At 43.4% G+C, this 22,743-nt stretch overlaps 1 protein-coding gene across 1 annotated transcript in view; it reads right to left on the bottom strand.

Moving 5' to 3' along the window:
* Nucleotides 1-212: 212 nt before the first annotated feature.
* LOC129842769 (mesothelin-like protein) overlaps nt 213-22,743 on the bottom strand; it is a 24,954-nt gene continuing 2,423 nt past the window's right edge. Inside the window, exons 2-14 of the mRNA XM_055911408.1 lie at nt 20,540-20,710; nt 19,212-19,361; nt 17,644-17,693; nt 15,898-16,027; nt 14,836-14,921; nt 13,446-13,575; nt 9,965-10,155; nt 7,450-7,540; nt 6,810-6,945; nt 6,242-6,432; nt 2,202-2,363; nt 1,785-2,075; nt 213-342 (exon numbers count right to left, since the gene is read on the bottom strand). Of these exons, the coding sequence (XP_055767383.1) occupies nt 1,935-2,075; nt 2,202-2,363; nt 6,242-6,432; nt 6,810-6,945; nt 7,450-7,540; nt 9,965-10,155; nt 13,446-13,575; nt 14,836-14,921; nt 15,898-16,027; nt 17,644-17,693; nt 19,212-19,361; nt 20,540-20,710 (1,629 nt within the window). The 3' untranslated portion in view covers nt 213-342; nt 1,785-1,934. The remainder of the gene's footprint in view (nt 343-1,784; nt 2,076-2,201; nt 2,364-6,241; nt 6,433-6,809; nt 6,946-7,449; nt 7,541-9,964; nt 10,156-13,445; nt 13,576-14,835; nt 14,922-15,897; nt 16,028-17,643; nt 17,694-19,211; nt 19,362-20,539; nt 20,711-22,743) is intronic.

The raw sequence follows: 22,743 nt of genomic DNA, 5'->3' as shown, positions 1-22,743 counted from the left end.
TAGGAGGTACCTATGTATGGCTGTGTTAGCTGGTAGGAGGTACCTATGTATGGCTGTGTTAGCTGGTAGGAGGTACCTATGTATGGCTGTGTTAGCTGGTAGGAGGTACCTATGTATGGCTGTGTTAGCTGGTAGGATGTACCTATGTATGGCTGTGTTAGCTGGTAGGAGGTACCTATGTATGGCTGTGTTAGCTGGTAGGAGGTACCTATGTATGGCTGTGTTAGCTGGTAGGAGGTAGCAGAGACAGCACTACGGCTCTGGAAGGCTCCTTCAGCGATGATGAACAGCGTCCTCTTCTTCGTTATGTTGCAGTTGGTCACCGTCAGGGCACTGGCCTTACTGCAACACGGTTAAACAGATAGCGCACGTCAACACACCCGTCTTATTGTTGACAAACAGGATAAAACATACATCACACCCGTCTTATTGTTGACAAACAGGATAAAACATACATCACAGGTCATCACACTATAGGTAGTTCAGGATAAGACACAGGTCATCACACTATAGGTAGTTCAGGATAAGACACAGGTCATCACACTATAGGTAGTTCAGGATAAGACACAGGTCATCACACTATAGGTAGTTCAGGATAAGACACAGGTCATCACACTATAGGTAGTTCAGGATAAGACACAGGTCATCACACTATAGGTAGTTCAGGATAAGACACAGGTCATCACACTATAGGTAGTTCAGGATAAGACACAGGTCATCACACTATAGGTAGTTCAGGATAAGACACACGTCATCACACTATAGGTAGTTCAGGATAAGACACAGGTCATCACACTATAGGTAGTTCAGGATAAGACACAGGTCATCACACTATAGGTAGTTCAGGATAAGACACAGGTCATCACACTATAGGTGATGACCTGTGTCTCCTAGAACAGCCCAGACTGGTAACAGCCCCGACTGGTAACAGCCCAGACTGTTAACAGCCCAGACTGTAACAGCCCAGACTGGTAACAGCCCAGACTGGTAACAGCCCAGACTGGTAACAGCCCAGACTGGTAACAGCCCAGACTGGTAACAGCCATCTCCTAGAACAGCCCAGACTGGTAACAGCCCAGACTGGTAACAGCCATCTCCTAGAACAGCCCAGACTGGTAACAGCCCAGACTGGTAACAGCCCAGACTGGTAACAGCCCAGACTGGTAACAGCCCAGACTTTAACAGCCCAGACTGGTAACAGCCCAGACTGGTAACAGCCCAGACTGTAACAGCCCAGACTGGTAACATCCCAGACTGGTAACAGCCCAGACTGGTAACAGCCCAGACTGTAACAGCCCGTCACATTTGAGTACAGAATCAAACCACAAAATAGGTCATTAGTTTCCATTTGAAATATTCCAACAAATTGAAACCAGCGGCTTTAAAAATGATCCAATAGAACTGAAATGCTGCTGTCATCTCCCTCCCCCGGACTGATCTAAAAAAAAGCCTCTGTGGTGTTTCCACGGTAACGGGGGGAGGGGAGGAGCCTCTGTCTCTTACATTAGGCTCTCCTCTGTAGTAACGGTCTTCAGGATGCTGGCAAGCTAGTGTTAGCATAGAGGCTAAGTGTTACATGTTTTCCTATGGAAAATGTTAGCCCTGTTACCCATCTTAGTAATAATGTTACCTCAGGCTACTCTGTGTAATGATCTTCAGGAGGCTGATGTCTAGTGAACACAGGTTGGGTCCTCCTCTCTGTCTTACCTCAGGCTACTCTGTGTAATGATCTTCAGGAGGCTGATGTCTAGTGAACACAGGTTGGGTCCTCCTCTCTGTCTTACCTCAGGCTACTCCGTGTAATGATCTTCAGGAGGCTGATGTCTAGTGAACACAGGTTGGGTCCTCCTCTCTGTCTTACCTCAGGCTACTCCGTGTAATGATCTTAAGGAGGCTGATGTCTAGTGAACACAGGTTGGGTCCTCCTCTCTGTCTTACCTCAGGCTACTCTGTGTAATGATCTTCAGGAGGCTGATGTCTAGTGAACACAGGTTGGGTCCACCGATGGAGTTGAGCTCTGCACTGCCCAGTGTATTTCCTGAGTTCGTCAGGTACTTACTGATGATGGCCTGTGCCTATAGGGGGGACATGATTAGATTGGTAAATGGCAGACTGATTGATTGGTTAATCACTTGACAGACAGACAGACAGACAGACAGACAGACAGACAGACAGACAGACAGACAAATACATCTGGTTACCATGGCAGCATCCCAGTTTCCATAGGAGGGGTCCATCAGAGCTGACAGTGTGTCGATCTTGGTGATGTTCCACATGGTGATGTCAGCATTAGTGGCGACGCGCGAAGCCGGACCAAGAACCTGCACCTTCGCTTCTGGGATGGTGGCGTTTACGGAGTAGGCCTAATGGGCGGGACACAGGAAACAGGAAGTACAGTCACATAATCTAACAGAAGGATAAAGCTTCATAGCACCCATGTCATACTATCTATACATTCTCTCTGTTATTCAGATGTGATGATAAATGTATTTATATCAGGTCAGATGTAATGATAAATGTATTTATATCAGATGTAATGATACTGTATTTATATCAGATGTAATGACACTGTATTTATATCAGATGTAATGACACTGTATTTATACCAGGTCAGATGTAATGATACTGTATTTATATCAGGTGTAATGATACTGTATTTATATCAGATGTAATGATACTGTATTTATATCAGATGTAATGATACTATATTTATATCAGATGTAATGATACTATATTTATATCAGATGTAATGATACTGTATTTATATCAGGTCAGATGTAATGATACTGTATTTATACCAGGTCAGATGTAATGATACTGTATTTATATCAGGTCAGATGTAATGATACTGTATTTATATCAGATGTAATGATAATGTATTTATATCAGGTCAGATGTAATGATACTGTATTTATATCAGGTCAGATGTAATGATACTGTATTTATATCAGGTCAGATGTAATGATACTGTATTTATATCAGGTCAGATGTAATGATACTGTATTTATATCAGGTCAGGTGTAATGATACTGTATTTATATCAGGTCAGATGTAATGATACTGTATTTATATCAGGTCAGATGTAATGATACTGTATTTATATCAGGTCAGATGTAATGATACTGTATTTATATCAGATGTAATGATAATGTATTTACATCAGATGTAATGACACTGTATTTATACCAGATGTAATGATACTGTATTTATATCAGATGTAATGATACTGTATTTATATCAGGTCAGATGTAATGATACTGTATTTATATTAGATGTAATGATACTGTATTTATATCAGGTCAGATGTAATGATACTGTATTTATATCAGATGTAATGATACTGTATTTATATCAGATGTAATGATACTGTATTTATATCAGGTCAGATGTAATGATAATGTATTTATATCAGGTCAGATGTAATGATACTGTATTTATATCAGGTGTAATGATACTGTATTTATATCAGGTCAGATGTAATGATACTGTATTTATATCAGGTCAGATGTAATGATACTGTATTTATATTAGATGTAATGATACTGTATTTATATCAGGTCAGGTGTAATGATACTGTATTTATATCAGGTCAGATGTAATGATACTGTATTTATATCAGGTCAGATGTAATGATACTGTATTTATATCAGGTCAGATGTAATGATAAATATATTTATATCAGATGTAATGATAAATGTATTGTCACGTTCCTGACCTGTTTTCTCTTGTTTTGTATGTGTTTATTGGTCAGGGCGTGAGCTGGGTGGGCATTTCTATGTGTTGTGTTTCTATGTTGGGATAAAGGGTTGCCTGGTATGGCTCTCAATTAGAGGCAGGTGTCTGGCATTTCCTCTGATTGAGAGTCATATTAAGGTAGGTTGTTCTCACTCTTTGTTTGTGGGTGATTGTCGCTGTGTCTATGTCGATGTTCTATGTTGCATGTATGCACTAGTTCATTCTTAGCTTCACGTTCGTCAGTTTTGTTATTTTGTTAGTTTGTTAAAGTGGTTTCGTTTTGTGGTTGTTCTCTTCTAAATAAAAGAAGATGTTCTTTTCACACGCTGCGCCTTGGTCCTCACTCTCTACCTTTGACGATCGTGACAGAATCACCCACCAAACTAGGATCAAGCAGCAGGGAAAAGGGCAGCGACAGCAGTGGGAGAAAACCCAGGACTCCTGGACTTGGGAGGAGATCCTGGACGGTAAAGGACCCTGGGTTCAGCCAGGGGAATATCGCCGTCCCAAGGCGGAGTTGGAAGCAGCGAGGCAGAGAGGCGCTGGTATGAGGAGGCAGCGCGGCGACGCGGTTGGGAGCCCGAGAGTCAGACCCAAAAATTTCTTGGGGGGAGGAACACGAGGAGTGTGGCAAAGCCGGGTAGGATACCTGAGCCAACTCCCCGTGCTTACCGTGGAGTGAGAGGGCGTCGTACTGGTCAGACACCGTGTTATGCGGTAAAGCGCACGGTGTCCCCAGTACGCGTGCTTAGCCCAGTGCGGGCTATTCCACCTCGCCGCACTGGTAGGGCTAAGTTGGGCATCGAGCCGGATGTCATGAAGCCGGCCCAACGCATCTGGCCACCAGTGCGTCTCCTCGGGCCGGCATACATGGCACCAGCCTTACGAATGGTGTCCCCGGTTCGCCAGCATAGCCCAGTGCGGGCTATTCCACCTCGCCGCACTGGCAGGGCTACGGGCACCATTCAACCTGGTAAGGTTGGGCAGGCTCGGTGCTCAAGAGCACGTGTCCTCCTTCACGGTCCGGTATACCCGGTGCCACCTCCATGTACCAGTCCTCCGGTGGCAGCCCCCCGTACCAGGCTGTCTCTCCGGGTTCTCTCTCCAGCTGCTCCCACCTGTCCAGCGCTGTCAGAGCTTTCCTCCTCTCCAGCGCAGCCAGTGCCTATACCACGCACCAGGCTGTCTCTCCGTCTCCTCCCTACAGAGCTGCCCGTCTGGCCAGAGTCCCTCAGCCAGGACCTGCCAGAGTCCCTCAGCCAGGACCTGCCAGAGTCCCTCAGCCAGGACCTGCCAGAGTCCCTCAGCCAGGACCTGCCAGAGTCCCTCAGCCCGGAGCTGCCGCCCCTTATCCCGGTGCTGCCCCTTATCCCGGTGCTGCCCCTTATCCCGGTGCTGGCCCTTATCCCGGTGCAGCCCCTTCATTTAGGTGAGTTTAGTTGGAGGGTGGTCATTGGGAGGGGGATACAGAAGCGGGGAGTGACTATGGTGGTGTGGGGACAGCGTCCGGAGCCTGAGCCACCACCGTGGTCAGATGCCCACCCAGACCCTCCCCTAGACTTTGTGCTGGTGCGCCCGGCGTTCGCACCTTAAGGGGGGGGTTATGTCACGTTCCTGACCTGTTTTCTCTTGTTTTGTATGTGTTTATTGGTCAGGGCGTGAGCTGGGTGGGCATTTCTATGTGTTGTGTTTCTATGTTGGGTTAAAGGGTTGCCTGGTATGGCTCTCAATTAGAGGCAGGTGTTTGGCATTTCCTCTGATTGAGAGTCATATTAAGGTAGGTTGTTCTCACTGTTTGTTTGTGGGTGATTGTCGCTGTGTCTATGTCGATGTTCTATGTTGCATGTATGCACTAGTTCATTCTTAGCTTCACGTTCGTCAGTTTTGTTATTTTGTTAGTTTGTTAAAGTGGTTTCGTTTTGTGGTTGTTCTCTTCTAAATAAAAGAAGATGTTCTTTTCACACGCTGCGCCTTGGTCCTCACTCTCTACCTTTGACGATCGTGACATGTATTTATATCAGGTCAGATGTAATGATAAATGTATTTATATCAGGTCAGATGTAATGATAATATATTTATCACCAACAGCACCATATCACCAGGTAACATTCTGACTGTGTTGTCTATCACCAGCAGCACCATATCACCAGGTAACATTCTGACTGTGTTGTCTATAACTAGCAGCACCATATCACCAGGTAACATTCTGACTGTGTTGTCTATCACCAACAGCACCATATCACCAGGTAACATTCTGACTGTGTTGTCTATCACCAACAGCACCATATCACCAGGTAACATTCTGACTGTGTTGTTTATCACCAACAGCACCATATCACCAGGTAACATTCTGACTGTGTTGTCTATAACTAGCAGCACCATATCACCAGGGAACATTGTGACTGTGTTGTCTATAACTAGTAGCACCATATCACCAGGTAACATTGTGACTGTGTTAATGTACTTGGTGAATAAAGTTGACTCTTTGTCTGAAAGCGTACAGTACCTCTCTGAGTCTCGCCAGGACCACTTCAAGGTATTCCAGGTCGTCCACCTTGGCGGTGATGGCGTCCAGGTTGTCAACGACTGTCTTGGCCGACAGGCAGCAGTTGAACTTGGTCACGGTCTCGTAGTTAAAAGGGAACGTACTCTCACTGATCGTCACCTGAGTGATATTTCCCACTGTGCATTCACTCACTGGGATAGGGAGGAGAATACTGTTATTCACTCACTACAGACAGACAGACAGACAGACAGACAGACAGACAGACAGACAGACAGACAGACAGACAGACAGACAGACAGACAGACAGTTATTCCCTCTTCAACAGGAGGTGGGAGGACAGACAGACAGACAGACAGACAGACAGTTATTCCCTCTTCAACAGGAGGTGGGAGGACAGACAGACAGACAGACAGACAGTTATTCCCTCTTTAACAGGAGGAGGGAGGACAGACAGACAGGCAGGCAGGCAGGCAGACAGACAGACAGACAGACAGACAGACAGACAGACAGACAGACAGACAGACAGACAGACAGACAGTAATGGTATATTAGTGCAGGGTGGACACACCTATGGAGCGTTTGGACTGTGATTGGTCGATGATGGACTGTCTGATAGCCTTCTTCATCCTCCTCCTCTTCTGTCTGGACGTTCCGTTCTTCCTCAACACCTTCAGGAATGACTGTAGGAACTGGCCCTTTACTTTCTGGAGAACAACAGAGCACAGCCTGTAAACACACACACACACACACACACACACACACACACTCACAAAGCATGCACATTCACACACACTCACAAAGCATGCACACACACACACAAACACACACACACACACACACAAAGCATGCACATTCACACACACACACACACACACACACACACACACACACACACACACACACACACACACACACACACACACACACACACACACACACACACACACACACACACACACACACACACACACACACACACACACACACACACAGCATGCACAAACACACACAGCATGCACATTCACACACATACACTCACACAGCATGCACACACACACACACACAGCATGCACATTCACACACATACACTCACACAGCATGCACACACACACACACACAGCATGCACACACACACAGCCTGTAAACACGCACACACACACACACACACACAGCATGCACGCACACGGCCAGGTGTAGTGGTTTGTGACCTTAGAGAAGTTCCTGTAGAAGGAGGATGTCAGGTAGAGAGGTAGAATGCCCAGGTTGTCCAGGGTCTCTCTGTTCCAGGTAGCTGGGAGTCTGGAGAAACACACAGTACAGACTCAACTATACTGTTGACAGGAAACACACAGTACAGACTCAACTATACTGTTGTCAGGAAACTCACAGTACACACTCAACTATACTGTTGATAGGAAACACACAGTACAGACTCAACTATACTGTTGACAGGAAACACACAGTACACACTCAACTATACTGTTGACAGGAAACACACAGTACAGACTCAACTATACTGTTGACAGGAGAAACACACAGTACACACTCAACTATACTGTTGACAGGAGAAACACACAGTACACACTCAACTATACTGTTGACAGGAGAAACACACAGTACACACTCAACTATACTGTTGACAGGAAACACACAGTACAGACTCAACTATACTGTTGACAGGAAACACACAGTACAGACTCAACTATACTGTTGACAGGAAACACACAGTACAGACTCAACTATACTGTTGACAGGAAACTCCCACAGTACAGACTCAACTATACTGTTGACAGGAAACTCCCACAGTACAGACTCAACTATACTGTTGACAGGAAACACACAGTACAGACTCAACTATACTGTTGACAGGAAACACACAGTACAGACTCAACTATACTGTTGACAGGAAACACACAGTGCAGACTCAACTATACTGTTGACAGGAAACACACAGTACAGACTCAACTATACTGTTGACAGGAAACTCACACAGTACAGACTCAACTATACTGTTGACAGGAAACACACAGTACAGACTCAACTATACTGTTGACAGGAAACTCACACAGTACAGACTCAACTATACTGTTGACAGGAAACACACAGTACAGACTCAACTATACTGTTGACAGGAAACACACAGTACAGACTCAACTATACTGTTGACAGGAAACTCCCACAGTACAGACTCAACTATACTGTTGACAGGAAACTCAATCACACAGTACAGACTCAACTATACTGTTGACAGGAAACTCACACAGTACAGACTCAACTATACTGTTGACAGGGCAAAAGTACACGCACATCAGTGTATCTGACATAGAATGTTTACATTTCAGGGCCCAGTCAGTTTCAGACCAGTCAGTCAGTTTCAGACCAGTCAGTCAGTTTCAGACCAGTAAGTCAGTCAGTCAGTTTCAGACCAATCAGTCAGTCAGTTAGTTTCAGACCAGTCAGTCAGGCAGTCAGTTTCAGACCAGTCAGTCAGTTTCAGCCCCGTCAGTTTCAGCCCAGTCAGTCAGTCAGTTTCAGCCCAGTCAGTCAGTCAGTTTCAGACCAGTCAGTCAGTCAGTTTCAGCCCAGTCAGTCAGTCAGTTCCAGACCAGTCAGTCAGTCAGTTTCAGACCAGTCAGTCAGTCAGTTTCAGACCAGTCAGTCAGTCAGTCAGTTTCAGACCAGTCAGTCAGTTTCAGACCAGTCAGTCAGTCAGTTTCATACCAGTCAGTTTCAGCCCAGTCATCAGTTAGTTTCAGACCAGTCAGTCAGTCAGTCAGTTTCAGACCAGTCAGTCAGTCAGTCAGTTTCAGACCAGTCAGTCAGTCAGTTTCAGACCAGTCAGTCAGTCAGTTTCAGACCAGTCAGTCAGTCAGTTTCAGAACAGTCAGTCTCAGCCCAGTCAGTCAGTCAGTTTCAGACCAGTCAGTCTGTTTCAGCCCAGTCAGTCAGTCAGTCAGTTTCAGACCAGTCAGTCAGTTTCAGACCAGTCAGTCAGTCAGTTTCAGACCAGTCAGTCAGTTTCAGACCAGTCAGTCAGTCAGTCAGTTTCAGACCAGTCAGTCAGTTAGTTTCAGCCCAGTCAGTCAGTCAGTTTCAGCCCAGTCAATCAGTCAGTTTCAGACCAGTCAGTCAGTCAGTTTCAGACCAGTCAGTCAGTCAGTTTCAGACCAGTCAGTCAGTCAGTTTCAGACCAGTCAGTCAGTTTCAGACCAGTCAGTCAGTCAGTCAGTCAGTCAGTTTCAGACCAGTCAGTCAGTTTCAGCCCAGTCAGTCAGTCAGTCAGTCTCAGACCAGTCAGTCAGTTAGTTTCAGCCCAGTCAGTCAGTCAGTTTCAGCCCAGTCAGTCAGTCAGTTTCAGCCCAGTCAGTCAGTCAGTTTCAGCCCAGTCAGTCAGTCAGTTTCAGACCAGTCAGTCAGTCAGTTTCAGACCAGTCAGTCAGCCAGTTTCAGACCAGTCAGTCAGTCAGTCAGTCAGGTTCAGTCAGTCAGTCAGTTTCAGACCAGGCAGTCAGTTTCAGACCAGTCAGTCAGTCAGTTTCAGACCAGTCAGTCAGTCAGTTTCAGACCAGTCAGTCAGTCAGTTTCAGACCAGTCAGTCAGTCAGTCAGTTTCAGACCAGTCAGTCAGTCAGTTTCAGACCAGTCAGTCAGTCAGTTTCAGACCAGTCAGTCAGTCAGTCAGTCAGATGCGTTTGTTTATTTCCATGTTTCCATGTTGACTTACCCATACTGTGTTTTCCCAGACGTCAACAGCGTTTCTATGGCAGCCACCTGTTCGTCTGTGAGGTCATTACAGTTCTGTAGTTTCTGCAGGATGAGCTGGTCAGAGTTCTGGATGTAGGAACCGTCCAGAACACACACCATGTTACCTAGGACCTGCAGGTTGTCACTGCTCAGAACCGTGCCGCTGATACCCTGCAGGGACAGATGGACACAACACAGCACTGACATCACGACTTCCAGTCAGATCACATCAAATGTAAGTTCATATCATGAGCATTTATATATTGTCATTCTATATTGTCATTCTATATTGTCATTTATATATTGTCATTCTATACTGCCAGTGTATATTGTATATTGTAATTCTATATTGTCAATTATATATTGTCATTCTATGCTGCCATTCTATATTGTCATTCTATATTGCCATTCCATATTGTCATTCTATATTGTCATTCTATATTGTAACAGAGTTGACAGTTAAATAGACACAGTAAGATGAAAATGTAATAAATTCAGGTCCCGCTTTAAATTAAGTGCAGCTTATAAAGCTTTCATAAAGCTTCATAAAGCCTTCATAAAGCGATCATAAAGCCATCATAAAGCGATCATAAAGCCATCATAGAGCTTCATAAAGCCTTCATAAAGCTTCATAAAGCCAATGTTTATATAATATTTCGACATAGTGGGTTATATCACATTTGACATTGGGGATTATGTCACACAGTTATGCCACATTTACGAACCTTTTATAAAGTATGACATATGGTTAAAGATGCTTTGTAACACATTTATGTAGTGCCTATAAAGGCATTATAAAAGGCTTTATGACGTCATTATAAGCTGAACTTAAAGCCGGTCCTAAATTTAAATACATTTAAAACAATACTCAGTAATCATGTGTGAAAATCATTGTATTTTCTAGAAACAAGAGAAAGGTTCCTCTATCTAAAAGGACAACAGGCTACAAGAGAAAGGTTCCTCTATCTAAAAGAACAACAGGCTACAAGAGAAAGGTTCCTCTACCTAAAAGGACAACAGGCTACAAGAGAAAGGTTCCTCTACCTAAAAGGACAACAGGCTACAGGAGAAAGGTTCCTCTACCTAAAAGGACAACAGGCTACAAGAGAAAGGTTCCTCTACCTAAAAGGACAACAGGCTACAAGAGAAAGGTTCCTCTACCTAAAAGGACAACAGGCTACAAGAGAAAGGTTCCTCTACCTAAAAGGACAACAGGCTACAAGAGAAAGGTTCCTCTACCTAAAAGGACAACAGGCTACAAGAGAAAGGTTCCTCTACCTAAAAGGACAACAGGCTACAAGAGAAAGGTTCCTCTACCTAAAAGGACAACAGGCTACAAGAGAAAGGTTCCTCTACCTAAAAGGACAACAGGCTACAAGAGAAAGGTTCCTCTACCTAAAAGGACAACAGGCTACAAGAGAAAGGTTCCTCTATCTAAAAGGACAACAGGCTACAAGAGAAAGGTTCCTCTACCTAAAAGGACAACAGGCTACAAGAGAAAGGTTCCTCTACCTAAAAGGACAACAGGCTACAAGAGAAAGGTTCCTCTACCTAAAAGGACAACAGGCTACAAGAGAAAGGTTCCTCTACCTAAAAGGACAACAGGCTACAAGAGAAAGGTTCCTCTACCTAAAAGGACAACAGGCTACAAGAGAAAGGTTTCTCTACCTAAAAGGACAACAGGCTACAAGAGAAAGGTTTCTCTACCTAAAAGGACAACAGGCTACAAGAGAAGATGGATCCTGGGCAGGAACATTTCTCCATCTGCTGTGTCTCGGAACCCCAGTTTAGCTCTAGAGTTGATCTCATCTATTTTCTATCTGTGACAGAGAAGCTTGGCCCCTTTAAAACAATATGGGGTGGCAGCGTAGCCTAGTGGTTAGAGCGTTGGACCAGTAACCCAAAGGTTGCTGGATCGAATCCCCGAGCTGACAAGGTAAAAAACATCTGTCGTTCTGCTTCCCCGGTAGGCTGGCGTTGTAAATAACAATTTGTTGTTACAACTTCTCATGGCTGGGGGGCAGTATTGAGTAGCTTGGATAAATAAGGTGCCCAGAGTAAACTGCCTGCTACTCAGGCCCAGAAGCTAAGATACGCATATTATTAGTAGATTTGGATAGAAAACACTCTGAAGTTTCTAAAACTGTTTCAATGAACCAGTGTGGTTCCAAGCCGGGTCATAGCACCATCTCTGCTGCAACCTTGGTATTAAATGATGTGGTAAAAAGTATGGATAAGGAGAAGCACAGTTCTGTCCTGTTTATTGACCTATGGGAGGCCTTCGAGACAGTTGACCACTTGTTACTAATTGTCTTAAGTCGTCAAGCATCATGTGATTGTCCATTTTTTGTTCTCTGCATTTTTTTTTTACACACACGTGTATGCAGATGACACTGTTGCTATTGCCCCCAGGGTTAACCAGGCTCTTTCAGATGCCACTGTTGCTATTGCCCCCAGGGTTAACCAGACTCTTTCAGATGCCACTGTTGCTATGGCCCCCAGGGTTAACCAGGCTCTTTCAGATGACACTGCTGCTATGGCCCCCAGGGTTAACCAGGCTCTTTCAGATGACACTGCTGTTATTGCCCCCAGGGTTAACCAGGCTCTTTCAGATGCCACTGTTGTTATTGCCCCCAGGGTTAACCAGGCTCTTTCAGATGCCACTGTTGCTATGGCCCCCAATGTTAACCAGGCTCTTTCAGATGACACTGTTGCTATGGCCCCCAGGGTTAACCAGGCTCTTTCAGATGCCACTGTTGCTATGGCCCCCAATGTTAACCAGGCTCTTTCAGATGACACTGTTGCTATGGCCCCCAGGGTTAACCAGGCTCATTCAGATGCCACTGTTGCTATGGCCCCCAATGTTAACCAGGCTCTTTCAGATGCCACTGTTGCTATGGCCCCCAGGGTTAACCAGGTTCTTTCAGATGCCACTGTTGCTATGGCCCCCCAGGGTTAACCAGGCTCTTTCAGATGACACTGTTGCTATGGCCCCCAGGGTTAACCAGCCTCTTTCAGATGCCACTGTTGCTATGGCCCCCAGGGTTAACCAGGCTCTTTCAGATGACACTGTTGCTATGGCCCCCAGGGTTAACCAGCCTCTTTCAGATGACACTGTTGCTATGGCCCCCCAGGGTTAACCAGGCTCTTTCAGATGACACTGTTGCTATGGCCCCCAGGGTTAACCAGCCTCTTTCAGATGCCACTGTTGCTATGGTCCCCAGGGTTAACCAGCCTCTTTCAGATGACACTGTTGCTATGGCCCCCAGGGTTAACCAGGTTAATTCCAGAGCGTCGATCGGCCTTTACTGCCTTGCAGAAAGCAATGGATGGAGGATGTAGTTTTATAGTGTACTACTGAGACCAGAGACCGATGGGCCCAGTCAAAAGTAGTGCACTATTAAGGGAATAGGGCTGTCATTTGGACCACATCCATGTTGTGTGACAGTGTTGTGACTCACCAGGCAGGTCTTGGCATTGTTAACCAGGGCTGTGCGTTTGAAGCTGAGAGCGTCGGAGAACACGGAGAAGTCTGCGTCTCCCAGCTCCCTGAAGTAGTCCTTACAGGTGTCCTGAGAAACCTTACTGTAGCTGCAGTAAGGTATACAATATAACACATTTATATTCATACAATAAAACACATTTATATATAAATGAACAAATACATCTGGCTTTATTAATCAGTAACTTAATAAACCAGGTTTATTAATCAGTAACTCAATAAACCATTTTTATTCATCAGTAACTGAATTAGACAGGCCGTTTTATTCATCAGTAACTTAAATAGCCAGTTTTATTCATCAATAACTTAATTTTCCAATTTTATTAATCAGTAACTTAATAAACCAGTTTTATTCAACAGTAACTTAATAAACCAGTTTTATTCATCAGTAACTTAATTAACCAGTTTTATTCATCAGTAACTTCATTAACCAGTTTTATTCATCAGTAACTTCATTAACCCGTTTTATTCATCAGTAACTTCATTAACCCGTTTTATTAATCAGTAACTTCATTAACCCGTTTTATTCATCAGTAACCAAAATAGTTTTATTAATCAGTAACTTAATTAACCAGTTTTATTCATCAGTAACTGAATTAGACAGGAAGTTTTATTCATCAGTAACTTAAATAGCCAGTTTTATTAATGAATAACTAAATTTTCCAATTTTATTAATCAGTAACTTAATAAACCAGTTTTATTCAACAGTAACTTAATAAACCAGTTTTATTAAATCAGTAACTTAATAAACCAGTTTTATTCAACAGTAACTTAAATAACCAGTTTTATTAATCAATAACTTAATCAACCAGTTTTAAACTCAGTAACTTAAATAACCAGTTGTATTCATCAGTAACTTAAATAGTTTTATCAATCAGTAACTTAATTAACCAGTTTTATTCAGCAGTAACTTAATTAACCAGTTGTATTCAGCAGTAAACAGAGAGAGAGATGGAATGTCCAACAGTATTTGCTTTGATTCATTTATTGATTAGTTTATTGGTTGATTAGTTGATTGGTTAATGTATTTATTGGTTGATTAGCTGATTGGTTAATGTATTTATTGGTTGATTGGTTGATTGGTTAATGTATTTATTGGTTGATTGGTTGATTGGTTAATGTATTTATTGGTTGATTGGTTAATGTATTTATTGGTTGATTGCTTGAGTGGTTAATTGATTTATTGGTTGATTGGTTAATTTATTGATTGGTTGATTGGTTGATTGGCTGATTGATTAATGTATTTATTGGTTGATTGTTTAATTAATTTATTGGTTGATTGGTTGATTGGTAAATTTATGTATTGGTTGATTGGTTGATTGGTTGAATGAATGTATGACGGTACTCACTCGTAGTAAAGCAGCATGTCAGGAGGATAGAGGTTGTAGCTGGTGACGTCTGTCTCTTCCTTGATGTAGTTGTACATGCAGGTCAACTGTGGGTCACAAAAACATGTAATCATATTATTATTATGATTATTTATCAAATTAATAATCCCTTGCATAGTGACTTCTCAAACAACTGTTGGAATCCAACAATACCGACCTCAGTAACCACAACAACAGCTGGTATTAAGCTTGATGATGAGAGGCTGACCTGTAGCTCTTTGAGTACGACAACAACAACAAAAGCTGGTATTAAGCTTGGTGATGAGAGGCTGACCTGTAGCTCTTTGAGTACGACAACAACAGCTGGTATTAAGCTTGGTGATGAGAGGCTGACCTGTAGCTCTTTGAGTACAACAACAACAGCAACAGCTGGTATTAAGCTTGGTGATGAGAGGCTGACCTGTAGCTCTTTGAGTACGACAACAACAGCTGGTATTAAGCTTGGTGATGAGAGGCTGACCTGTAGCTCTTTGAGTACGACAACAACAACAGCTGGTATTAAGCTTGGTGGTGAGAGGCTGACCTGTAGCTCTTTGAGTACGACAACAACAACAGCTGGTATTAAGCTTGGTGATGAGAGGCTGACCTGTAGCTCTTTGAGTACGACAACAACAGCTGGTATTAAGCTTGGTGGTGAGAGGCTGACCTGTAGCTCTTTGAGTACGACAACAACAACAACAACAGCTGGTATTAAGCTTGGTGATGAGAGGCTGACCTGTAGCTCTTTGAGTACAACAACAACACCAACAGCTGGTATTAAGCTTGGTGATGAGAGGCTGACCTGTAGCTCTTTGAGTACGACAACCACAACAACAGCAGGTATTAAGCTTGGTGATGAGAGGCTGATCTGTGTCTCTTTGAGTACAACAACAACAACAACAGCTGGTATTAAGCTTGATGATGAGAGGCTGACCTGTAGCTCTTTGAGTACGACAACAACAGCTGGTATTAAGCTTGGTGATGAGAGGCTGACCTGTAGCTCTTTGAGTACGACAACAACAGCAACAACAGCTGGTATCTGACCTGAGTCTCTCTCAGTGCGACCCTGTTGCTGCCCTTCCTCCTGCAGGCCTTGACCAGGTTCTTGATCTTGGTTGTGTTCATACTGGTCACTCTGGTGCAGGTGAAGCCCTGGAGCACGCTGGAGGACATACTGGGGACACACACATACGCACACACACACGCACGCACGCACGCACGCACGCACGCACGCACCACACACACACACACACACACACACACACACACACACACACACACACACACACACACACACACACACACACACACACACACACACACAATCATTGAAAATAAATAACCATTAAACTGAGAGAAATTGAACAGAGACCACACACAATCAAAAAAAATGAATTACATAATTATATATATTTTTTATATAGACACAATAACCCATAATGACAAAGCAAAAGCAGGTTATTAGACATTTTTGCAAATGTATTACAAATACAAAACAGAAATACCGTATTTACATAAGTATTCAGACCCTTTGCTATGAGACTCGAAAATGAGCTCAGGTGCATCCTGTTTCCATTGATCCTCCTTGAGATGTTTCTACAACTTGATTGGAGTCCACCTGTGGTAAATTCAATTGATTGAATATGATTTGGGAAGGCACACCTGTCTATATAAGGTCCCAGTAGACAGTGCATGTCAGAGCAAAAACCAATCCATGAGTTCGAAGGAATTGCCCGTAGAGCTCCGAGACAGGATTGTGTCGAGGCATAGATCTGGGGAAGGGTACCAAAAAATTTCTGTAGCATTGAAGGCCGCCGAGAACACAGTGGCCTCCATCACTTTTATATGGAAGAAGTTTGGAGCCACCAAGACTCTTCCTAGAGCTGTCCGCCTGGCCAAACTGAGCAATTGGGGGAGAAGAGCCTTGGTCTGGGAGGTGACCAAGCTTTGACAACGCTCCAGAGTTCCTCTGTGGAGATGGGAGAATCTTCCAGAAGGAAAACCATTTCTCTAGCACTCCACCAATCAGGACTTTATGACAGATTGGCCAGACGGAAGCCACTCCTCAGTAAAAGGCACATGACAGCCCACTTGGAGTTTGCCAAAAGGTACCTAAAAGACTCTCAGACCATAAGAAACAAGATTCTCTGGTTTGATAAAACCAAGATTGAACTCTTTGGCCTAAATGCCAAGCGTCACATCTGGAGGAAGCCTGGTACCGTCCTTATGGTGAAGCATTGTGCTGGCAGCATCATGCTGTGGGGATGTTTTTCAGTGACAGGAACTGGGAGACTAGTCAGGGACGAGGGAAAGACGAACGGAGCAAAGTACAGAGAGATCTTTGATGAAAACCTACTCCAGAGCGCTCAGGACCTCAGATTGGGGCGAGGGTTCACCTTCCAACAGGACAACGACCCTAAGCACACAGCCAAGACAACGCAGGAGTGGCTTTGGGACAAGTCTCTGAATGTCCTTGAGTGGCCCAGCCAGAGCCCAGACTTGAACTCGATCTAACATCTCAGGAGAGACCTGAAAATAGCTGTGCAGTTACGCTCCCCATCCAACCTGACAGAGCTTGAGAGGATCTGCAGAGAAGAATGGGAGAAACTCCCCAAATACAGGTGTGACAAACTTGTAGCGTCATACCCAATAGGACTCGAGGCTGTAATCGCTGCCAAAGGTGTTTCAACAAAGTAGTGAGTAAAGGGTCTGAATACTTATGTAAATACTTTCCGTATGCACTGTATATATATACTGTACATCACAATGTGCAGATGTTTTCAGACTCACTTGTCGGAGTTGTCAATTCCTAGAGCCACTGTGTCAAAGAACAACACAGCCTGAAAATAAAAGAACAGTATTATAGTTTCTTAAATTCACTGTGTGTGTTCAATGTGTGTGTTCACTGTGTGTGTTCAATGTGTGTGTTCACTGTGTGTGTTCAATGTGTGTGTTCAATGTGTGTGTTCACTGTGTGTGTTCAATGTGTGTGTTCACTGTGTGTGTTCAACGTGTGTGTTCACTGTGTGTGTTCAACGTGTGTGTTCAACGTGTGTGTTCACTGTGTGTGTTCAACGTGTGTGTTCACTGTGTGTGTTCACTGTGTGTGTTCAACGTGTGTGTTCACTGTGTGTGTTCACTGTGTGTGTTCAACGTGTGTGTTCACTGTGTGTGTGTGTTCACTGTGTGTGTGTGTGTGTGTGTTCACTGTGTGTGTGTGTGTGTGTGTGTGTGTGTTTGTGTGTGTGTGTGTGTGTGTGTGTGTGTGTGTGTGTGTGTGTGTGTGTGTGTGTGTGTGTGTGTGTGTGTGTGTGTGTTCACTGTGTGTTCACTGTGTGCTCCCTGTATGTTTGTGTTTGTGTGTGTTCACTTTCTGGTCACTGTGTGTGTCTATTCACTGTGTTTGTTCACTGTGTGTGTGTGTGTGTGTTCACTGTGTGTGTGTGTGTGTGTGTGTGTGTTCACTGTGTGTGTGTTCACTGTGTGTTCACTGTGTGTGTGTGTGTTCACTGTGTGTGTGTGTGTGTGTGTGTGTGTGTGTGTGTGTGTGTGTTCGCTGTGTGTGTGTGTGTGTTCACTGTGTGTTCACTGTGTGTGTTCACTGTGTGTGTTCACTGTGTGTGTGTGTTCACTGTGTGTGTGTTCACTGTGTGTGTGTTCACTGTGTGTGTGTGTTCACTGTGTGTGTGTGTGTCCACTGTGTGTTCACTGTGTGTGTGTGTGTTCACTATGTGTTCACTGTGTGTTCACTGTGTATGTGTGTTCACTATGTGTGTGTGTGTGTGTGTTCACTGTGTGTGTGTGTGTTCACTGTGTGTGTGTGTTCACTGTGTGTGTGTTCACTGTGTGTGTGTGTTCACTGTGTGTGTGTGTGTGTGTGTGTGTGATCACTGTGTGTGTGTGTTCACTGTGTGTGTGTGTTCACAGTGTATGTGTGTTCACTGTGTGTGTGTGTGTGTGTGTTCACTGTGTGTGTGTGTGTGTGTTCACTGTGTGTGTGTGTGTGTGTGTGTGTGTGTGTGTGTGTGTGTGTGTGTGTGTGTGTGTGTGTGTGTGTGTGTGTGTGTGTGTGTGTGTGTGTGTCTGTTCACTGTGTGTGTGTGTGTTCACTGTGTGTGTGTGTGTGTGTGTGTGTGTGTGTTCATATTGTGTGTGTGTTCATATTGTGTGTGTGTTCACAGTGTGTGTGTGTTCACAGTGTGTGTGTGTTGTCTGGGTGTGTGTTCACTGAGTGTGTGTGTGTGTGTTCACAATGTGTGTGTGTTCACAGTGTGTGTGTGTGTGTGTGTGTGTGTGTGTGTGTGTGTGTGTGTGTGTTTTCTGGGTGTGTCTGCGTGTACATGTGTGATCCCCGTCACCTGTTCGTGTCTCCATGTCTTCCTGTTCAGTTTCTCTACCACCACACTGCTCTGAGAGAAGCCCTGCAGCAGAGACCTGGGGATCTCAGTGGCCATGCTGTCTGGGACGTTCTGGATAATACTGTCTGGGTCAGGGTTCACTGTGATCAACTGTATGGGGAGAAGAGACAAAATATTAATCAATCAGTCAACTGCATGGGGAGAAGAGACAAAATATTCATCAATCTGTCAACTGTATGGGGAGAACATACACCATATTAATCAATCTGTCACCTGTATGGGGAGAACAGACACCATATTAATCAATCTGTCACCTGTATGGGGAGAACAGACACCATATTAATCAATCAGTCACCTGTATGGGGAGAAGAGACACCATATTAATCAATCTGTCACCTGTATGGGGAGAAGAGACAAAATATTAATCAATCAGTCACCTGTATGGGGAGAACAGACACCATATTAATCAATCTGTCAACTGTATGGGGAGAAGAGACACCATATTAATCAATCAGTCAACTGTATGGGGAGAAGAGACAAAATATTAATCAATCAGTCACCTGTATGGGGAGAACAGACACCATATTAATCAATCTGTCACCTGTATGGGGAGAACAGACACCATATTAATCAATCAGTCAACTGTATGGGGAGAACAGACACCATATTAATCAATCAGTCAACTGTATGGGGAGAAGAGACACCATATTAATCAATCTGTCAACTGTATGGGGAGAACAGACACCATATTAATCAATCAGTCAACTGTATGGGGAGAAGAGACACCATATTAATCAATCAGTCAACTGTATGGGGAAAACAGACACCATATTAATCAATCAGTCAACTGTATGGGGAGAACAGACACCATATTAATCAATCAGTCAACTGTATGGGGAGAAGAGACCCCATATTAATCAATCAGTCAACTGTATGGGGAGAATAGACACCATATTAATCAATCTGTCAACTGTATGGGGAGAAGAGACACCATATTAATCAATCAGTCAACTGTATGGGGAGAACAGACACCATATTAATCAATCTGTCAACTGTATGGGGAGAAGAGACACCATATTAATCAATCAGTCACCTGTATGGGGAGAATAGACACCATATTAATCAATCTGTCAACTGTATGGGGAGAACAGACACCATATTAATCATCCAGTCAACTGATCAGTTTGTCGGTCAAACATCCATCCATATTACAAGCATTCAGCTAAGAAATGTTTATCACTGCTATAGAATTAACTGGAAATACTCAATAGTTTTCATAGTAGGAACCAAAAGGTTAAGTGAGGAAGACTTTAACTTCGACACGGTACCTGAGTGACGAAAGTCTGGATTAAGATGGTCGGGGCGGTCTGCATGTATGTTATGAATGTGGGATTCTGGGACGCGTAGAGGAGTTCCGTGCCGTTGATGCTGCCTAAGGTTGCCGAGGGAACACCGATCACCAGGGAACCCAGCGCTGTCAAGGTGGACGCGCTGTTGATCTGACAGGAAGAAGAGATGAAAACGACAACACGGATGAGTAAATGAAACAACGGAAGGAAGGAAATGTAATCTGATGAAAATTAAGAAAATGGTGAATGACTATAGAATAATGATTAAAGTACAAATTCTATGATATTATCAAAATACAGCACAGCCTGCTGTGGTGGTACCAGCAACAACAACCAGTACTAGGTTATTAACTAACTACCAGCAACAACAACCAGTACTAGGTGATTAACTAACTACCACAACAACAACCAGTACTAGGTGATTGACTAACTACCAGCAAATACAACCAGTACTAGGTGATAAACTAACTACCAGCAAATACAACCAGTACTAGGTGATAAACTAACTACCACAACAACAACCAGTACTAGGTGATAAACTAACTACCACAACAACAACCAGTACTAGGTGATAAACTAACTACCACAACAACAACCAGTACTAGGTGATTAACTAACTACCACAACAACAACCAGTACTAGGTGATTAACTAACTACCACAACCAGTACTAGGTGATAAACTAACTACCACAACAACAACCAGTACTAGGTAATTAACTAACTACCACAACAACAACCAGTACTAGGTGATAAACTAACTACCACAACAACAACCAGTACTAGGTGATTAACTAACTACCACAACAACAACCAGTACTAGGTGATTAACTAACTACCAGCAACAACAACCAGTACTAGGTGATTAACTAACTACCACAACAACAACCAGTACTAGGTGATTAACTAACTACCACAACAACAACCAGTACTAGGTGATAAACTAACTACCACAACAACAACCAGTACTAGGTGAGTAACTAACTACCACAACAACAACTAGTACTAGGTGATTGACTAACTACCACAACAACAACCAGTACTAGGTGATTAACTAACTACCACAACAACAACCAGTACTAGGTGATTAACTAACTACCACAACAACAACCAGTACTAGGTGATTAACTAACTACCACAACAACAACCAGTACTAGTTGATTAACTAACTACCACAACAACAACCAGTACTAGGTGATAAACTAACTACCACAACAACAACCAGTACTAGGTGATTAACTAACTACCAGCAACAACAACCAGTACTAGGTGAGTAACTAACTACCAGCAACAACAACCAGTACTAGGTGATTAACTAACTACCAGCAACAACAACCAGTACTAGGTGATTAACTAACTACCACAACAACAACCAGTACTAGGTGATAAACTAACTACCAGCAAATACAACCAGTACTAGGTGATTAACTAACTACCACAACCAGTACTAGGTGATAAACTAACTACCACAACAACAACCAGTACTAGGTGATAAACTAACTACCACAACAACAACCAGTACTAGGTGATTAACTAACTACCAGCAACAACAACCAGTACTAGGTGATAAACTAACTACCACAACAACAACTAGTACTAGGTGATAAACTAACTACCACAACAACAACTAGTACTAGGTGATTAACTAACTACCACAACAACCAGTACTAGGTGATTAACTAACTACCAGCAACAACAACCAGTACTAGGTGATTAACTAACTACCACAACAACAACCAGTACTAGGTGATTAACTAACTACCAGCAACAACAACCAGTACTAGGTGATAAACTAACTACCACAACAACAACTAGTACTAGGTGATTAACTAACTACCACAACAACAACCAGTACTAGGTGATTAACTACCTGTTGATGGAATTTATATGTTTAAATGAATGACTAGAATATTCCACCCTGAAACAATATAATTGTATGAAATTGATTAGAATAATAAAATTATTATTAATGATGTGTGTAGTTTTAGTCAGAATTAGGGAAAAACAATATATCTGTACAATATATATTTATAGTATCTTAAACACAGACTGTCTGAGCAAAATTTGGTGCCGACCTTGCTAGGGGCCTCTGGGAGATTTGGGAGAGGGCAGGGAGTACTTCTCACGGTCTCCCTAATCTTTGTCGGCTGGGTATTGATAAAGTATGTGTGTAGGATACCTACTG

Source organism: Salvelinus fontinalis, unplaced genomic scaffold, assembly GCF_029448725.1.
Source record: "Salvelinus fontinalis isolate EN_2023a unplaced genomic scaffold, ASM2944872v1 scaffold_0065, whole genome shotgun sequence".
NCBI classification, from domain to species: Eukaryota; Metazoa; Chordata; class Actinopteri; order Salmoniformes; family Salmonidae; genus Salvelinus; species Salvelinus fontinalis.
The sequence above is the reverse complement of the archived record's forward strand: the minus strand, read 5'-3'. Positions and strand labels throughout refer to the sequence as shown.